The sequence below is a fragment of the Columba livia genome, chromosome 1 (assembly GCF_036013475.1).
Source record: "Columba livia isolate bColLiv1 breed racing homer chromosome 1, bColLiv1.pat.W.v2, whole genome shotgun sequence".
Lineage (NCBI taxonomy): Eukaryota > Metazoa > Chordata > Aves > Columbiformes > Columbidae > Columba > Columba livia.
In genome coordinates, this window is record NC_088602.1 from 119026685 (window position 1) to 119047174 (window position 20490).

The 20490-nt window shown below is 42.3% G+C and overlaps 1 protein-coding gene across 1 annotated transcript; it reads right to left on the minus strand.

Annotated features, from left to right (window-relative positions):
* Nucleotides 1-4012: 4012 nt before the first annotated feature.
* On the minus strand, nt 4013-19951 carry NIPA1 (NIPA magnesium transporter 1). Its single transcript, XM_065075145.1, has 5 exons — nt 19740-19951; nt 16006-16053; nt 12009-12099; nt 10462-10622; nt 4013-9225 (listed from the first exon to the last, which is right to left on the minus strand). The coding sequence occupies exons 1-5, from the start codon at nt 19897-19899 to the stop codon at nt 8714-8716; spliced, it is 972 nt and encodes a 323-aa protein (XP_064931217.1). The 5' UTR covers nt 19900-19951; the 3' UTR covers nt 4013-8713.
* Nucleotides 19952-20490: the final 539 nt, after the last annotated feature.

Genomic DNA, 20490 nt, shown 5'->3' on the forward strand with positions numbered 1-20490 from the left:
ATATTCCTGAATTAAGTAGTAGCCATATCTGAAGCAAGTGAATAGTCTTCTTCCACTCTCCTACTCTCCTCCATTCAAAACCATCTCTCAACTGACCTGAAACAGTAATGAAGGGAATATACGTCTGAAAATATTAACTGGACTCCTTTAAGCATTACAGACTCTTTGTGGGACTTCAGTCAGTAGCTGTTCATCTCCTGCCTCATGTTTCTTCTACTGCTAGTTCTGCATAACATACTGTCACCTGTTCACACAAAATACAATGCGTGCTCTCAATTCGGCCCAAATCATTAAATCTTTACTTCGAAGCCAGGAGTTGTGCTCAGTAACAGAAAATACTCAAAGCATCTCTGAATAATTTACAACAGAATAGTATTTCAGGTGTGTTTGCAGAGTACCTGGAGAGAACTCCAAGTATCAAAATGGTGGTAATCTGGCTAACCTAACCCATTTTTGTAGCGTAACTCAGCAGAATAAGCCATCTTTGTGCTCAGTGAATTTCACAAGAGAGGTCAGCTATTGTAGGTACTTTTGCAAGGCCACGGACAAGATTTTTCAGGGCATAGTATCTACTACGTGTATAAACATCTCGTAAGGTTTTAACAAGGACAAAGAGCAATAATGCCACCTCATAGATGCCTGGGGTTTACAGGTAATCCAGTTTGTGTTGCACACTGACTGACCGTCGTGCAGTCACTTCCAACCACGTACATGCAGTGAAAGGGTTGTGTTGAAAGCCACCATATGCCAGCTGCCCAGAACTGCTCTTTGGTATGTGGTCCCTGGGCAGAACGGTGCCAGTTTTAAAGCATCCCACCAGCATGGGGAATCCAGTGAGGTCTGTACCTGGCAGAAAATTGGTTAGGGAATCAGGCATCTGTAACAGGGTCTCTGGTGGCCAGGTCTCTGCTGCATTTAACAAATACAGCGCAGAACAAAGAAGCCGTGTCTCCAAGTCTACTTCTACACTTGTACTGTCCCATACAAGGGACTTAAGGGACTCTGCTTATGGCTCTTCGAACAAACCTCCGAAAAATCAATGAGATTTCATTTCTTTTGGCACTATCAGATTTTGGTCTTTAACACTCTTTCTATGTGAACTGTGTAGGTGAGATACATATGCTCAGGATTGGTTACCATCCCAGACTTTCAACAATAATGGTGGTGTAAATGGAATACTTGTTTTTACCACAATGCTGCCTTAGAGGCCTAACTCTAGAGGTACACAAGAAAAGAACAGGGAGTTGAATTTTGCTGCTAAAAATGTGTTTTCAAAATACATACTTCTTATCCTATTTGCTTAAAAATCAGAGATGCTGCATGTGGAAAGGAAAGCCTCCCTAGTTTTCTGGTCTATCTTTGTCCATTGCATTAATATCATCAATGCCTTTAAAATAAAATTGCAATGATATACCCAGTAAAGAATCCATGCCAGCCTCCTCCACTGCATACAATATTTTATATTGGAGAGGAGCTAATTTCCTTGTTTAAAAATAACTTTTTAATTTTGACCAGCAGTAATACTGATGCATAGCCTAAAACACAAGCGCCAAGACTGAAACAGTTCTTAATCATAAATTCCATCATTAAAGCATAACAAAACCAAAAAGCAACCATGCCTGAAAGTCACATATTTGCCAGTACCTGATATGAGGAACTAGGGATTTCAGATGAAGGACTAGATGGGCAGCCACTGTAATTTTTTCAAGTGCTTCCTTGTGCAGGAAGCTCTTGTGACAGTAAATTAGGCTGGTGACACAGACTTCCTTACAGCTGCTGCCACTCTATGCACACCCGACTGTGGAGTAGTAGATTATTAAATAAAAGCTCTAGCAAGTAGCCAGTGTACAGGAATGCATGAACAGATCATAATAACGCATATGATAACCCATAAGACAGTTTTCAGTGACTCGGGCCCCAAAACACCTGTCTGCCAGAGAAGCATTCACTTCCCTTGTGAGCAAACTTAAGTACAATGAAGACATTAAGAATACAGCTTGCTGGTAGACACCACTACATGATGACTGGGCCCTGCATATTGCAATTGATCTGTACACATGAAAGAATCTGCTACTCAGTAAAAACACTGTTGCTATTTTATTAAAGGGTAATGGAAATAGTTTGGGCTTAGGGCTCAGAATTGGGCTGTACAGCAGCTAAAGGGGTGGGAAAGTGATTCCCCCCTCCCTGTGTGATTGTGTTGGTTTGACTGAAAGTGAGTTGATCTTCACCCAGTCAGAAAGCTTTCTTTTTTGTAGCTAGTATGGTCATTGTTTGCATTTAGTTTGAGAACAAGAAGATAACACCCCAGGACAGAGTTAAAGTTTTTAATTGTTGTTGTCTGGGAGCCAAGGCCTTCCTGAGCTCTGCCCACAGGTGTGAGGCATCGAGGAAGGGGGGCAAAGATGGGGCAGAGCTTGATTGACATCCAGACTGACCAATAAGAGTATTCCATTCCATTAGCATCATGCTTCATCTTTAAGGAGAGTCAGGATCTTCCAGCTAGGAACGGAGCTGGGATGGAGCCAGGACTCAGACCTGTTCTGGTTCTGCTCCATTTTGGGGGAGTTCTCTTCAGGACTTCCGTTAATTCAGCCTTTTGCCATCCTGCTGTTTCGTAGAGGCCTCTGGGCCTTTCTGCCTTTGTCTCTTTTCTCTGTCCAGGATCAGCTGTTCAGGACAAGGGTGCTGCTGCCTGGGACTAGTTGCTTGGTGTGGAAGGAGTTTGTGAGGAATTGCATTGACTATCTTTTATTTTATATTCTATTTCCATTATATTTATACATTATTAGTTGTATATTAGTGTTATTTTATTAAACTGTGTTTATCACAATCCGCAAGTTTCTCCCTTCCCTTTTGTTTCTCTCCTCTATTTTGGGGTGGGTGGGTGTGAGGGGGGGTGAGTGAGCAGCTGTTGTGGTTATATTGCTCACTTGGGTTAAACCTAAGTGGTCAATGGCACAATGGATGGACACCGCTAACAAGTGGGGTCCTTCAGGGGTCCATACTGGGACCAGTACTGTTTAATGTCTTCATCAATGACATAGACAGTGGGATCAAGTGCACCCTCAGCCAGTTTGTGGATGACACCAAGCTGAGTGGTGCAGTTGACGCACCTGAGGGAGGGGATGCCATCCAGAGGGACCAGGACAAGCTCAAGAAGAGGGCCCATGCAAACCTCATGAGGTTCAACAAGGCCAGGTACCAGGTCCTGCACCTGGATGGGAGCAAACCCCAGTATCAATGTGGGCAGGGGGATGAAGGGATTGAGAGCAGCCCTGCCAAGAAGGACTGAGGGGTACTGGGGATGAAAGACTGGACATGAGCTGGCAATGTGCACTTGCAGCCCAGAAGGAAAATCATATCTTGGGCTGCATCAAAAGGAATGTGGCCAGCAGATTGAGGGAGGTGATTCTGCCCCTCTGCTGTGCTCTGGTGAGACCCCACCTGGAGTCCTGTGTCCAGCTCTGGAGCCCTCAGTACAGGAGAGACATGGACCTGCTGGAGAGGGGCCAGAGGAGCAACACGAAAACGATCAGAGGGCTGGAACAGCTCTGCTGTGAGGACAGGCTGAGAGAGTTGGGGTTGTTCAGCTTGCAGAAGAGAAGGCTCCAGGGAGACCTTATTGTGGCCTTTCAGTACTTCAAAGAAAAAAATGTATAAGAAAGATGGGGACAGACTTCTTAGCAGGGCCTGTTGTCATCATAGGACAAGGGGCAATGGTTTTAAACTAAAAGAGGGGAGATTCAGGCCAGACATGAGGAAAAAAATTTTACACTGAGGGTGGTGAAACACTGGCCCAGGTTTCCCAGAGAGGTGGTAGATGCCCCATCCCTGGAGACATTCCAGGCCAGGCTGGATGGGGCTCTGAGCAACCTGATCTAGTTGAAGATGAACCTGCTCAGTGCAGGGGGTTGGGCTGGATGACCTTTGAGGGTCCCTTCCAACCCAAACTATTCCATGATTCTATAAATCACAACAGTGATGAAGAGGAGGAGTCAGGAAACAAGCATTGAGCTAGAAATAAATCATTTATTTTAAAACAATACAGGTTAATAAATAGATTAGTTATCAGAAAACTTAATAAATAGCCTTTTATAATTTACACAAGGCAAATACAACATGCCTATAACTATTTCTTAAAAAGCAAAGTGAGTAAGCTTGACTTGTAAGCCATTAACAAATATATATATATACATTATTTGGAAGCTAATAAAATAAACCATTTTTATGTGATCTGTAGTAACTATATTGCAACAGCATTGAAGCAACCAAACCTGCCACTGTATGTTTGTTGCCATCCACCTTTTCCCCATATCCCATTAGAACTATTTTTTACATTCCAAGAAAAAAAAAAAAAAAAAAGGTTTAAAAAGAAGTTCCACAGTTGAAAAAGATTTGATTTTAAAATACCCCTTTTGTGTAATATTTTCCATTTTGTAGAGCAACTGTCTGGGGGTGAGGGAACACAACAGAAAAACCATAAAAGAAACTTAGCTGTAGCTTAAAAACCCCTGATTTCTTAATCTACAATGTTTCAAAACTGCTGTCTAAAACACTTGGGTACTACTAACTGTTGACATGATTGGTGTCTAACATCGTACACACTAAAATTCTGCAATCACTTTAGCCTGCATTTGGTAGCACCAAAAAATTATTACAAAAGACTAATCTTTGTAAAGAAAAGATAGCAGGTAATAGATAAACATTTGATAACATTTGATTTTACAGCAAAATTTCAGCAGTTACACCATCTCAAGAAAATGGAGGAACTGTAGACTCCTTGATGTTTTATATTTATTAAACAAGAAGGTGAGAGTGGTATAACGTGCAAACAACAGCCTGGTTTTAGTACCCCATATTTAATAACTCAAAATCTTTCTTCAAATACAAACCTTCTGTTTTTAAATAAAAAGGAAAGCTACACCTCCAATTCTGGTATTTCAACAAATAAAATCCAGTGTTTTCATTTTTCAGTGCTAGTTACGCCAGAAAAATACCTATTTTCAATATAAACCAAGGTTATTAATAGGAAGTCTCACTTGTCAAACTGTGATATGACAGGCTCTTGTTAATGTTAGTTGCAGCTCACTAATAAATAGGCTCTATTTACACATACAGAGTCCTGGAAAGTCAATACAGCAGATAACTTGTTTAGATATTTTTCCTTTTTACATAAGTATTTAAGGTGTAACAACTTTTTTTTTTGGTTGTATCAAAAAGGTTCCTATTCTCCTACTGAACATTTGCGGGATTCTTGTGTTTGACACCTAATAAAGATTGAGACTGATGTGTAAATCCTCCATACACTGAAGGGATAATGATTAAAAAGCTATCTTCAAGTGAGTACCAAGTAAGTAAGTTTGACAAGCAGAACAGAAGCCAGACATCCAGAGTGAAACACCCTTCATGTGGATTGGAATTTAATTCAAATACATCCCACCACTGTAATGAGTCCACTTTTTGTATGCATAGCCTCTCCCACTTCTACTTTGGAATCAGAACTGATGTCATCTGGCTCATAGCTACCGATAGATGTAATGCAAAGAGAATGTGGAAAGGGCAGACCCATGAGGGACACCAAAGCTCAGGAGGCAACTATGCACATGTGCTCCCTGAGATGATGGAACTCGGATATCTGTCTTATTCAAAGTGCTTACTTGTCAAAGGGGTAAAAAAGGAGGGAATAGCTAAAATTCAACTTCAACAGTGCCTCTTTTTAAATCAGAAGAGCAATGGGACTAAAAAGGGTAGGACGCCTAAAAGGAGGAGGACGTGGGATGGAGGGAAGAAGAATCATACCAACAGTGACAACAGAAAATGCTAATACATTTCTAAAGTTGGTACTGAACCAGATCCAGGTACAGCAGAACTCCAAATAACACTGCTACATACTGAACAAAGTAGCAAAAATAAAGGTTTCCATTATTTACCATTCATGATGTAAAAGGCTGCAGATATAAATAATGTGCAAGGCCACAAGAATTTCTTATGTGCTGGCTTTTGACATCTGTGTTTTAAAGAACGAGGTTAACTAGACATCTCTAGAAAGCTCATCACAGATGCAGAGCAGCTGGGGAGAAGAGAAGGAGCCTATGCAGATATCTACCAGCTGTAAGGATGGTCAGAGGACCACAGAACACGGCTGCTACTTTATTCTTACTCTGCATAGTAAGTGCTTATTGAGTAAACTTATGTGTGTCCGGTGCAGAAAATGGCAAGGTTTAGACAGGGCAGGCAAGATATTTTGAATCTAATATTTACTAATAATTTGCATACACATTAACATAGGAGGATAGGCACTTTCTAAATAAATAGGAATGAATTTTAAAGCAAAACAAGACAAACAAATATGGCTAAAGGAGGTGTAAGATGAGACCACAGTCATTTCCATTCTAACCTAAAATTTTCACAGATGTCTTCAGAGATTAAAGGCTAGTACAAAACCAACATGCAACTCATGAACTCTAAATTTGAATTTTGAAAAGAGAACTTGTCTGCTTAGTCAGAAAATGACTAACATTGTTTTAAAAACTAGCTCACTCCAGGTCTCATTACTTATGTACAATTCCAGTTTCAATCAGAAAAAAGGGAAATAATACGACAAAACATAACTGTCTGCTGACAACCAAGTTAGCATCTTCCAATCAGCAGTGGACAAAGGTTAGTTTAACCAGCCTTCATAGTCCAATTCCCCTCACCTACAATTCTCAAACTTTCTAGAAGCCATACACAATATTTGAAAATCCATGAAGATGGCTTCTTCTCTGCTAGTGCTATTTTATTTCAGTAAGATACCTGGTTTCTGTGTTTGCCTATAACAATGTGCATTTCTGCCATCTCAGAGCCATTCCCCCCTCAATTTGGAGTTATAAAACAAGCTTCCAAATAACATAGTGGGGCTGTTACTCCCTCAGAATAGTCCTTTCAGAATACTAAATCTTTAGGATTGACTGTTGATGATTATTGCTGCCATCAGAAGGGCTTGTAACATTCCTTTTAAATGAAAATGGAGGCTGAGTTTTAAGGTAACATTAATTCAGGTCAACAAAAAATATCACCAGAATGGACAGTATTACTCCCCATTAATCAACATCCTCATTCCTTTCAGCCAGCGACAAACCTACATTCATGATTTCTTGATAAAGTGTCATGAACTTTTTCAAATGCTATCTCATAATTGCATTGGGTTTTTTTTATTTGTTTCGGGAGATACTCTGAACTAGAGATGTTGAATTCCACTGTTCCCTTTAATTTTTGTACTTAAATGGAAACAAACATTTGTTACTTTTCAAGCTTTCCTTACCAGTTTTTGACTTGGGATGTTTTAACTACCAATTGTAAGTACAGCATGAAAGTTAACTATTTCTTTCCTGTTTCAGTATTCTCTAAATTGTTTAAACCAAACAGTTCAGAATCATTTCAGTCATAGCTTAAGCTATTTGTACTACTTGACAAAATATTATTGCTGAACTGTTCACACAGGCCAGTAGATTAGTGGGTCTGAACGTATATCCCTGTTGGATATCTGCAGCTCAGCTCTCTGAAGGTCTATGCTTTTTCAGTCTTTAACCTCCTTTTCCCATGTTACAAGAGGATCAGACCATCTTTTTTTTGAGCCATGAGAAATCTCACGCTGTTCTCTCTGAATTTTGATTACTTCTTCCCATTAGGACTATAGGTTTTTCAGAAGCTGTCAAGGCATCTAAAAGTTTCAGTTCAGGTTTGTAAATTCTTCCAGAAATGTGTGGCTCCTTCTGGATGCTTTATGTGGTTAGAATTTGAGTACAGTCCAATATTATAGACACTGAAATAGAATTATTAAACTGGTATAGGCCATCTGAAACAAATACATTCACATTTATGCAGTATTTTCGGATTACAAAGGCACTGAAATAGTTCTGAGCTGCTTACAAATAAGCCACCATATATGCAATGAGTCTGTGCATAATTTCCACATCCTTCACAGTCTCTCTCTGCTCCCAATTAAAAACTCTCAGATGAATGCGGTATGTCTTAATGCACGTAAGTTACAAAGAAAAATGCATACCTGGACACTACCATCAGCTAATAAGTAATTAGTGAAAGATTTTTAAGGATCCACTGCTCTGTAGAAATAATTCAATTTAAAACTCCCCAGTGTCTTCACCATAGGGCAGACCAAGTTGCTGAGACAGTCACTAAAAAGGACAAATCTGCAGTCTATGGTTCAACCAACATTCATCTCAGAATTCACAGCCTTGGTGGAGAACACATTGCTATATTGAGATTAACACATTGTTCCACTCACTTTTCCCCCCCCATATTTTAAAGGTATACATCACTCATGAAAGGTGTCAGATTGAGTGCATTAGAAACTGATGTTCTCTGCCTATAGAAACGGTACCTCAGAAGCCACAATACAAACTGTCGCACACAGGTCTGTCAGATTATCTCCAGATCTTTTCTGATGGATTACCTTTTACAGTAAGGAAATACATCGGTCTCTATGCTGACTCAATCAGTGGTTCCAATTAAGGTCATTTATTGTGTGGACTGGGGTACACGGACAACTGTTCCTTTGAAACTGGATGGAGGCCTCCAATTCATTCATGTAGGCCACCAAATCGTTAGAGGGTAACTACTAACCTGAACCATGTTTGAATCAGTGACCTAGAAACGAAAGGCTCTGCATCCTTCCCTGAGCCATCCAGTTTCCCCTCAAAAAAATATTTTAATCTGTCTTCATGTTAGGTTTATTTAAATCGCCGATATTGAAGTTGAATTCCTTGAAGACTTGTATAAGAACAATTCCAATAGATACTGTGGTGAAGCCACAAGCCATTCCCAAGAAATCTACCACCCCTACATTACTCCATTCCCTGAAAAGGATGGCTGAGGCCAGCAGGACTAGGGTGGTAAACACAACGTAGTAGATGGCACCAAACACAGAGGAGTCGAAACATTCCAGTGCCTTATTGATGTATCTGAACTGAATGATAATGCTACATCCTAATACTGCCAGGAGTACCAGACAGAGGTACAGAGCCCTTTGACTCGAGGGGTTATTGTGAAAGATATCTTGAGCAGCCAGCCCAATGCCTTTTGTGCTGGGAACTGTGAAGCTGCCCAACAGAGAACAAATACTGATGTAAACCATGATATTAGTAGGTCCATGAGCTGGAGCTATCCAGAAGATAAGCAGGAGAAGCATAAGCAGCACTATGCAGAGATAACCCACAAAAACTGGAAAACAAAAAGAAAACAAGATAACAGCAAGGTGAGAACACTTGGTCTTCTAAAGATTTTAGCAGGCAAATCATGTCATAGTTCAGGTATACACGAGGATTAAGGTTTGCTATAGAATATAGATCCAAATCACTGAGCTTTTAGAGATGTTGTGGGCACTGCAACTGATGTCATATTCTTTGGGTAAAAAAAAAATCGTGTAGTCAAATACACACTTGCACATTTGAACTGGATTTAAGATATCTTTTTAAATTTTATTCTCTCTTCCATGTGGACTATAGTCCTTAAAGCCCTCTACGACAGCAACAGTGATAACATGTCATTAATAACCAGTTCAATAAAGCATGATGCATGGATCCAGCAAAGAGCTTAAACATAAAGTTAGATCCCATTAAGGTGACTGAGATCAGTAAGGAGAGCTGGAAGAACTGGAATGCCGTATCATTTACATTACAGCATCAGTACACAGATTAGACTGGTGAAAAACATTTCATGCTTTACAGTTTTACATTTAAAGAAACATATTTCTAATTCCTTTTGGTCAGACAGAAATGGTACATTTAGACTGGGGTATTTGTTGCTTTGGGTTTTTTTTGCAAATTTTTTGGATAGCTAACGTTATCATGTTTGAGTTTCTCTCACCTAAAGCAATTACAGGAAATAGCAATAGTTCACAGTTTAGCTCTTCTGCAAGAAAAAATAAAAGTGGGTCTGGCATGTATTAGCACGTCTCAACAGCGTATTTCTACACACCTTTATTTTGCAAAGAAATCTGCTTGGAACTTAGCTGGTATCTAATACAGACTTTTAATAAAAACACAAATGCAGAATTAAAGAACAAAAGACAAACAAAATTTTTTGTTTTGTATAAAACAACCTAAATTGAGATCCTAGAATTATACCTTTTATCTCTAAGTAGCAAGATATGTTTTTTCACAATTTTAGAAAATTTCAAGTTCAAATGGCCATTGTTCTGAGCTTCCTGTCCAGGATAATGTTTTCAAAAGTAACCACACTTTCCTTTATGCACACATGTATCAATAAATCTGATGAGGTCCAAGTACAGCCGGGCATCGTTTTCCTACACAAAAGCTGTAGTGGTTTGCTTCTGTCATGTCATGGTTTCTTCAGAAGTCAATTTTCCTACCTGATGGAAGTAGTAAGCCTACTCCTCCCACATGCTCTTGATCAATCTCTAAACAATTATTATGAGTTAATAAAAGAAGAAAGTACCTGGATTTGTAAGCTTCTCTTCAAGCTCAGCCTGAGTTGTTACACTCTCGGACTTCGGGGAATGGATGATGAGAACAACAGACCCAGCGCAGCTCAGCAAACATCCCAGCTTGCCAAGAATGTTCAGTTTTTCTTTCAGTAAGTAAGAAGCTAAAATTGACCTTTCACAAAGAGGAAGAAAATCATAAGTTTCACTACATCCTGTTAATAATGCTCCGACAGTAATGTACCACATGAATTCCCCTCTTAAAGGAACACTATCAAATGTTGGTGGATTTTCAACCAAATGTTGGCAGATCCCCAAAATGCATTTCTGACTTATCTTAGGAAAGATTCATCTAGTCTCAGTCTTACTCAATCCTTGATCTCTCCTTTCAGGATTAAAAACAACAACAACAAAAACAAGAACAAAAACACACACAAAAAACCCAAACAAACAACCAGACAAACCCCCCCACACATCCACAAACAAATCAAACCGAAACAACAACTAAAAAACCAACCCACAAACCAAACCAAACCCACCCCAAAACCCAGCAGCACATCACCCCCTCCCCAAAAATCATAACCCCCAGATGAGGCATCTGACACCCCTGAGGCAGATACCTATCCATTAACAATTTAGCTGTCACAAAGCCCCATTTTATAGGTGCTACACAGTCGTGAGATAAAAGTGACTTCTGGTTACAAAGATCACAGGGCTCAGCTCAGACATGTAGCTGACTAAGATACACAAAATTATGTGGCCTAGGATAAAATAATAGGTTGTAAGTAGAGCACCATCAGTGTGCTTCATAGTGTATAAAGCTAAAGACAGCCATGGAGCAAATACAAAGCAATCTACACTCTGAAGTAGACGACCAGTGTGCAGACGCACAATTCAACAAAGAACAGTAGGCAACAGAAAAATCTGGAGGGAATTCACAGCTTTGTTTTTAAATAACTGTACTTTTTCACTGCAGCAGCTTCACAACTGTAGTTTAGCTATTCACAAAACATTTAGTTGCATTTTAAAGTCCTTTTAGGAACACTCACTGCCCTTTTTATTCCCTCTCCTCCCGTGAACACGACATTCAAGAAGCTGTGGGCATGCATATGCAAGGGACTCCCTCGCTTCAGGAAATGGGGCCAAATCCAAATAAATGAAAATCAGCATCAATAGACACATGTGGGCTGTGGATAGCAGGGGAGAGAAAGAATGCGAGACAAAAGGAAAGATCTACATGATAAGGGAACTGTGAATAAGAGAAAGGCAGAAGAGTCCAGAATAACCATAGTGAAGGGGGGTGGGGGGAAATATAGATGTTTATCTGTTCCAGATCATAGTGACAGTTAAAGCAGATGATGCTCAGGGATCCTTTCTTCACCACTGCCTTCCTCTCCCACCACTTTGCTGGGGAAAACAGGAATAGGTGACATTATAACACATCGTTAACAGCCATAAGCCTGACATCTTCTGAGTGGACCTCCAGTCATCACTGGAGTCCATCTGGCATTTCATTAAGTAGTAACAACACTCAGATAAAACAAAAAAAGCAAACTCTTACCCAAATGGAACGCCAAGAGCTCCCAAGGGCGTCACTAGCACAGTTGGGACTGCAGTGTAGGCCAAGAAATTCCCTATTTGACCCAGAGCCACTGCCAACAGAACCAGAAATAAGCCTTTAAATCCCTTTGTAAAAAGAAGCAATGAAAACTTACCCAATACTGTTTGGGAAAGACTGGAAAACAGATGTTAGAGATTTGCTTAGCTCTGTTAATTTTGCCCTTAAACAAAATGAATGGAATTTTCTATATTTTTAAACTATTTTTTAATACACAATTTATATTTGCCACACAAGAAGATCCAAGGGGGCACAGTATATAATCTCATTTGCAACTTCTCTTAGTTGAATATAAATAAGACTATGAATTACAAGCACTCATTGATTACTCTCAAATATCTCAATATTACACTCAAATATTTTTATATGAGAATGGTTAAAAGTATATATAATCCATGATTTCAGCTTTAGAACATGCAAACATGTGGCACAAATGCACTTGGTTATAGTTCTAACAGCAGTGTTACTTTTGCGTGGTAAAATAAGGACAGTACTGAGGAAAGGAATATAATAATGAAATACTAAGCACATGCATAAAGACTCTTCAATATACAGTAGACCGCATCAAATTTTCACAACACTATATAGCATCAAAAGTCATTCCTGACCACTGTAAAAAGAACAGATCCTTGACAAGTCACAAGAACAGCCTCACAATCTCAATTTTTTTCTTTCCCCCAATAAAAACAAATTCCAAAATGCACCACAGTATTGCACATCACAGCTGTGATAAACAGTTCATGTGTTCAAGTTTTCAGTGAAAAAAGAAAAGCTGGATGGTTTTGCAAGTTCTGGCAAGTTTACAATGGGTCAACATGGTGCCTGCATAGTCACAGGGTCTGTGGTAACTGGCAAGAACCTTGAGGCTGAACACAAATTACAAACAGCTCGAATTTCCAGTTGATTTTAAGAGCCATTATCAGCATTTAAAAACATTTTAAGAATCCAAGCTGTTTTTATGCTCAGGCTGGTATTGCACTCAACTATCAAATATCATTACCATCATCCTGTTCTTTGCCTCTGCAAAGCACTGTGCAAACATTAATTAATTTACCAAATTAGCCCACGTTATCAGTAGAGCTGAAGACCTGTGTAACCTGCAGGAAAGGACACAAACAAACTTACAAAACTGCAGAGTGTGGCAAAATTACACTAATTCAATTCACTGGGTCTTTCTCTATGTGGAGGAGTGGGCCAGAGAAGTTAATGAGCAGCATTTCTAGAGCATAAGAGTCAGTGGTGGTCTCCTGAATTCCCCTTGCCCCTGGGAACAGGGTAACTCAGCTATCAGCCTCAGGCTTGGTGTTCACCAGACCTGCATGGCGACTTTGACATTATCTTCAAGGCATCTGAAGGCACTGGGGCAGATCTTTCACGGAGGATGAGGCACAGCTGGCATGCTGCATTTCTGCAGGTTACATACAGTTCCAAGTGACTCTCACGTTGCTTTTTTGGAGGTCAAGTGCCTTATTTTTCTGTTCGAAGAAACCTAACAGATGGCACCGACACTGGTCCATAATTAGGTCTCTGAAGCCTCAAACTGCACATATTTGTAAGGCAACTGAACTTATCAGAAGTTTTGAGTATCACCATGGAGTAAAAGTCTCTTACCACCACGAATGACAGACCAGCAATAATTAAGACCAATTAAAAAAAGAATCTCAGTAATTGTTACCATCTACCTGACGTTGAGGACCTTTGCTGTTAACCTATCCAGTTCTCTCTGGATAGAAATTCCTCTCCAGATACATCAATGCTCTAAGTCAAGTCATGGCTTCAGCTCTGGAAGGCACACCAGGCTTTAAGCTTGCCAAAGGAGCACCAATACCCCCAAAATTACTGCAACACAAATCTGGATGAACACTGAGGTGTCTACATTAGCAAGGAGGCCATGAGTAGAACTGTGCAGCAATAGATGTCTGCTCTACACATGTCAGAGGCTTTATTTTGGACTAACTTCAGCCTGCTCCCACAGACTGAAAGTTTATTTGCAGCTGGTGTGCATTAGGCATGTTCCTAGAGTGCACCTTCCAGCCCAGTTTTATCTTAAAGTCCAGTTCAGGAGCTCCAACACTGCTCCACAATATGAAATAAAACCCAGTCTGGGGAGACAAACAGGAGATTTCACATCACAAGTGCATTCCCCATCTGCAATAAAACACTAACATACATGTATCCATTATAAAAACCAGCCACATCTATGCTGCTATCAAAACCTGCACTGAAACCAATTAATTAGGCACTTAGTTTAATGCTCATTGAAATACTTCTACATACGCTGCTATTATTCTTTTGACTTTAAAAAAAAAATCCTTTAGCAGAATCTGTAGCCCTTCAAGTCTTCAGTAATCCAATGGATCCCAAGGTCCCAAAACGGTTAGGCAGTGTTATGCTGAGTCAGCACACCAACACAGCAATGTTTGTTCACCATCCGAACAAATGTTGTGAAAACATGTTGACAGAGTTCATGCAGGTTTTGTTAGTCATCCTAACTCCAAATACCCTGCCTGAGAAAATTATACCAGCTGTTATAATTTCACCCAGCTAGCTGGGGATACTGCTACTTTCTCTGCATCCCATAGGTTCCTCCCTGGCTCTTGCTATTGCTGTTTTGTGATTCTCCTGCAATTCTGAATATACAACATCCTTAAGATATTCTTTCCTTGGTTCCTGTGTAAACTTACTGAGGCTTGGTTTTGAAATACCTGCACCTAGCTGATGGACAAAAGCCAACTGATACCATCCCCTTCAGCTATTTTGCCTTCATTCAATTCAGTCAGCTCTTTTAAGCATGAAATTGTTTTCTCTGATTTGCCAAGATAAACTCCTGTAATAAAACCTCTCTTATTTTAACTCCTTCTGCTCAGAGATTCAAGACGGGGGGGGGGGCCTCACAAGTGATAAATGGCAGTGATCAATGCATGGATTTATTGCTACTTAGGCAGTATTGTTCCTGGCAGAGGAGGAAGCTGATAAAAAGCTACTTAAAATCAGGTTAAATTAGCTGAGGACTTTACTCTGAATCTCTATTGGTTCCTACACTTTCCCTGAACTTTGTCCTTCAGGAGATCTCTGAGTTTCCGTTCCTTTTGCATAGCTTTAAGACAATAAAAAGAAAGGCTTACCTTTTTGCCACAAAACAACAGGCACAATTGGACTCATACTTCTCAGAAACACCATTAGAACATTTCCAGATAATTCACAAAAGGCTGAGTTAGAGTCCAAAAGTGAGGTATGATTTTAAGCTCATGGGTAGAACTAGGGCTGAATTGCAAGAGGAGAAAGCAAGCTGCTCCCCATGCTCTGGATTCACATCAGAGAGTGAACTTAGCCTGAGCAGAGTTTACAAAGATACTAAGAGTGGAATTACACTGATTTCATATCAGCACCACACAAGGCTTCACATTAATCTTGTAGATTAAAAGCAAAACCGAAACTCTATCTGTCAAACTAGAAATCAAAAAGGATTTTTTCTTTTTCAGTTGAGGCTGGCTAAGTGCTTTCTGATCTAAAAAAATAACATGTGTTCAATGAGCCCTTTTGTGCAGAGCGACAATTTCTTATTCAGCTTTGGCTTTTATTAACAGCTAAGTGGATCAGTGCAACCCAGAGACACAAACTGTGCAGGAACCGGAGTCAGAGCACCATGTGGCTGCCAACAGCTGCAAGTACCAACAAATTTGGAAATCTGGAAAGATGTCTGACTCGGGATTGTCCCAGCTCTTTGCTTTCTCAGACACCAGCAGACACAGTAGCCAAGAGTGAGAGTTTACTAAAGGTAGGATACTTCAGAGAGATGGAAACTTCATGACAAGTGAGTGTAAGATTCAAGATGAGAACCCAGTTTTCCTGATGTCTCATTTCACCATCTAAACACAATGTCTCCCTTAAAAAAAACAAAACAAAACACAAAAAACCCAACACCTTTTGAGATACTTACTTGCAATAGTGCCAGACCACCATACTATATCTGTTAAGTACGAAGTACCTGGAAAATAAAGTATAAGGAGACTTATTATTGCAAAATTGGAACTATGAAATAGAATAATGTCAACAGTCTCAATTGTTAAGGACCATGTTGACCCCGTTCTTCAAGACAACTGAATGGGAGAAAACAAGAGAGAGGGTGCTTGGATTTGACCTAAGTGTCCAAGTTGAACCTTCTTAAGACAACATATTAGTCAGAAGTTCTGGTTTCCAGTGAAGTACTTACGCATCACTGACACAGTATAATTATACTTAAAGCAGCATCCAGAATGTCACCAAATGCTTCACAGGGTGCCATTGAAACATACATTTAAATGTTTCTAATGCCACATTAGAAATGCTACTATGAGAATGGGAAACCTATGGAAGCAAAACATGATTTGGATCAGTTAGTTTGGTAATATAGCCTCAACGAAATTTCATTGGAGAAACTGTAGCAGAGAAATGGTTTTCGAATGCAGTTTTGGTGGTGTCGTAGTGTGGACTGATCCTCCTGCATTTGAACATTGGAAAATGCTATGATTGAAGCCTCTGAGTTCCTGACGTACTTCCATGGTTCAAACTGAGGACTGAAAACTATGGATTGTACCTTAGTGTCTCCCAAGCTCAAGGATTATTATGCTCATCATCAGATCACAGGCTCTCGCCTTGTGATGTGCCAGGTGAGCTTGTGTACCACATTTTATAAGTTTTTGTTTTGTAGAACAGCATGGCTAACGACGACTTACTAAACTAAAACCTGGCAACCACTGACCACGACCTCAGCGTCATGTTATGCTCCTATGTTCTGCTCTGCATTTATTTGGGAAGATGCTCTCTGGAGAGATGCTGGAGCAATAGGGAATATTGTACCTACTCTGAAATCCCAAATGAAAGAAAAACACAGTCACCTATAACTCTGGAGACATATAAAATATGAAGTGCTTGGAAAAAACACTATATAATTGAAATTAGATGGAAAATGACTAATGAAAATGGCCAGCTTTAGAGTGGGTGTAATAATTTTTCAGACTTTTGTTATTGCATATAAAATAAAAACACTGTTGGGGGCACAAATTATAGAAAATATTGACTCAAATAACTTTGCAAAATATTTGTCACCCACTGCTGTTTCTAACTAAGCAACAATTGCTAATTGCATTGATACTATATTATTGATTCAACAGAGAAGATAGAAGTGCCTCCTTGTTAATTATACAACACCTACTGAAGCCAGTGGAAAAAAGACATCATCTGACACGGATGATCTCGGACTTCCAGCTCCGACTGATAGATTCAAGGCAGAATCACACTGCTTCACAATACCTCGAATCCTATGTTCAGTTTTGGGCCCCTCGCTACCGGAAAAACATTGAGGTGCTAGAGAGAGTTCAGAGAAGGGCAACAAAGCTGGTGAGGGGTCTGGAGCACAATTCTGATGAGGAGCGGCTGAGGGAGCTGGGGCTGTTCAGCCTGGAGAAAAGGAGGCTGAGGGGAGACCTTATCACTCTCTGCAGCCACCTGAAAGGAGGTTGTAGCGTGGAGGGGGTTGGTCTCTTCTCCCAAGTAACAAGTGATAGGACAAGAAGAAATGGCCTCAAGTTGCACCAGGGAAAGTTTAGATTGGATATTAGGAAAAATTTCTTCATGGCTGCCGGGCATTGGAACAGGCTGCCCAGGGAAGTGGTTGAGTCACCATCCCTGCGGGTATTTAGAAGACACATAGAGGAGTTTCTTAGGGACATGGCTTAGTGGTGGACTTGGCAGTGTTGTGTTATCAGTTGGACTTGATGACCTTAAAGGTCTTTTCCAACCAAACCAATTCTATGATTAATGAAAGAGAATCCAAATACCAAGGGTATTTGCCTTTATGTCTCCACACTGAGCAAGGCAGTAGGAAATACTACAAATTGCTCAGCAAGATAACACAAATAAACATCAGTAATATCTTCAGAACAGGATGCTTTGCAGCTGCCAGCGCTGAGAAGGCAGGCACAGGCCCACCACCCACTTAACCCAGTGCTCCACCAAAAGCTCTTCAGGAGTAACCAGACCCAACTATACTGCAGAAGGCAAACTTCCTTCAGCTGCCTTGGGATAGAAAACCATTTCTTTGTCTCGTGTTTTCTCATTGTTTCCCTTGCAAAAAAGATTTGTACTTATGATGCAAACGTGATCTCTCTGTGGACAATAAAAATGGATTACAGTCTCCCTTTCCCTCCAAGATGGCTATGCTTGCAAAACAGTACTTTGTCTGAGGCCCTTAACTGTAACAATCATTGCAGAAAATGCAAAATAAACTTGTTAGATCAGGCTGCCGGCTGGTAGTAACACAATTGCAAGCTTGCCCTGCCACACTGCATCCATCCTGAACACGCTAGATGCAGCAGGCACTGGAAATGTACTGCTGCTTTAACACTAATCATCTCAAACACATGTATCTGTATATATGTATTTACACACACATACATATGTAGAGAAAATACCTAGAATGTCCTGGTCACTAACAAGGATTTTTCATAAGAAAGGGTTCCGAGAAACTCTGCTCACACACACACACAGACACCATCATCAGTAAAACAAATCACTATTGACCATAGAAATACAATAAAAAGGTCTTGTGCTACCTGCATTTACAACTTTCTCCTCACATAAAAGCATAATATTAATAAATATATTGCATTTTTCCATATTGAAAGCATCAAGATGCAACTAGCAAATGCTAATCAGAAGCTACATGTTTTGGGGAGTTCCAGTTTCAGAATAAAACACAGATATTCACACTCTGTGAATTTATGGCTTTGCTTTGGCTAAACTGTCTAGGCAGCACAGTCGGTTCCTGAACACGTTCATAGGAGAAAACAATGAGGTATGGGATTTCAATATGAAAAATAAAGAACTGATTTCATGTTACCGGTGCGCCTTCTCTACAAAAGGAAATCACCACGTGACTAATGTAACTTGTGGTGTGTGTGCATGGAAGAGCTCGAACGTACAAGGGAAGAGATGGGCTGGTGCTGTTCATGGCATGGAACTCTCCGAGCCAGAGAAACGGGTAGAAAAGTCCCACAGGTACGCAAAAATACCTCAAGAGAAACCTATGCACGCACACACACACACACACGCGTCCCTGGTGCTGTATCACAGCGTGACAGAGAGACAGTGAGCAGGCCACGCATCGGGAAGCTGTTGCTGAGGTCTCCGTTAATGTACCGCCGGTGCTCTCCACCTGCCGTCTCCGGCAATTTATCACACACATCCCTTACGCCACGGTCCAGTCATCGACCTCTGATGTCAAACACACTTCAGGTGACAAACTAAGGCGGGTTCCCCCGGTCCAACCGCCTGGAAGGCGTCCCCTGTTCCAGGCGACACCGTCACCCCCCAGGCAGAGGCTCTGTCCTCCGCGCACCCCCCGGGCTGCGCCCCACGGCACCCCCATCCCCCCGTGCCGGCCGCCGCCGCAGCGCGGAGCAGCCGCGGCCTTTCCGCGGGGTTTGCGCGGCAGTAAAGGAAGGGAGCGACTCCGTGGGAAGCCGGGCTGCTCCGGGGGCGGGGAGACCCGTCCCGCACGGTGCTGGGGGCGATGCTCCGGAGACCCGGGAGGCTCCTGGGGGGAGACGGCGGTGCGGGGGGGAGAGGGAGCCTGGGAAGGCCCTGGCGGGGGAGCTCTCCCGCCCGCCGCCACCGCAGCGCCGGGGCCCCTACCTCGCCCGCGGGCCCGCACGATCCCCTTCTTCTGCAGGACGAAGGTGGAGCCGTTCACCAGGCTGGAGACCACGGCCACGCTCAAGCCCAGCGACACGGCGGCGGGGCCGGGGCTCTGCGCTGCCCCCTCGCCCGCTGCCGCACCGACCGCCATCCGCATCGTCCCGCCGAGAGCTGCTGGCACGGCGGCTGCCCGGGCCCAGCGCACCCGGCAGCGGCTCTGCGCCGGGACCGGGACCCGCCCTGCGCTGCGCTGCGCCGCGCCGCGCTGCGCGACCCGCCCCGGCGGGGGCGGCTCCGGGCGGGCACCGGCGGCAGCCGCGGCTCCTGGCGCCCGTCCCGCGCGGGGACGGCAGCAGGATGACGTCATGGCATTTCTCCCCGAGCGCCGCTCTGACGTCACGGCTTTGTGCCACCCTTCTCCGCCCTGGCACCGCGCGGGGCGAGGCGGCACCGGGCGGAGAGCTGCCCTGCCGGCCCCAGGGCCGCTGCTGGAGGCTTGCAGCGTTTTGGGGCGCGGGTGCGGGGGTCCCCGGCGTGGGGAAACACGGACCTGAAGCTGCGGTCCCCGCGGGAAGGAGCTGGGAGCGTCCGTAGGCACGGGCGTGCAGGAGGATGTGCAGAGGGATGCGGGAGGAGAGAGGGATGCGGGGGGACAGAAAGGCGTGGGAAGGTGTGCAGGGATGTGGGAAGATGTGCAGAAGGACATGGTCTGCAGGGCAGAGGGAGCCCCGCTGCGCCAGGGTTTCTG

Excerpts from the sequence above, each read along its gene's own strand:
- NIPA1 (XM_065075145.1), bottom strand. The coding sequence starts at position 19,899 with ATGCGGATGGCGGTCGGTGCGGCAGCGGGCGAGGGGGCAGCGCAGAGC. Across the intron at positions 10,623-12,008 it reads GCTCTTGGCGTTCCATTTGG|GTCAATTTTAGCTTCTTACT; the intron begins GTAAGAGTTTGC and ends TCTTTGTGAAAG. Across the intron at positions 9,226-10,461 it reads AGAGAAGCTTACAAATCCAG|TTTTTGTGGGTTATCTCTGC; the intron begins GTACTTTCTTCT and ends TTTGTTTTCCAG.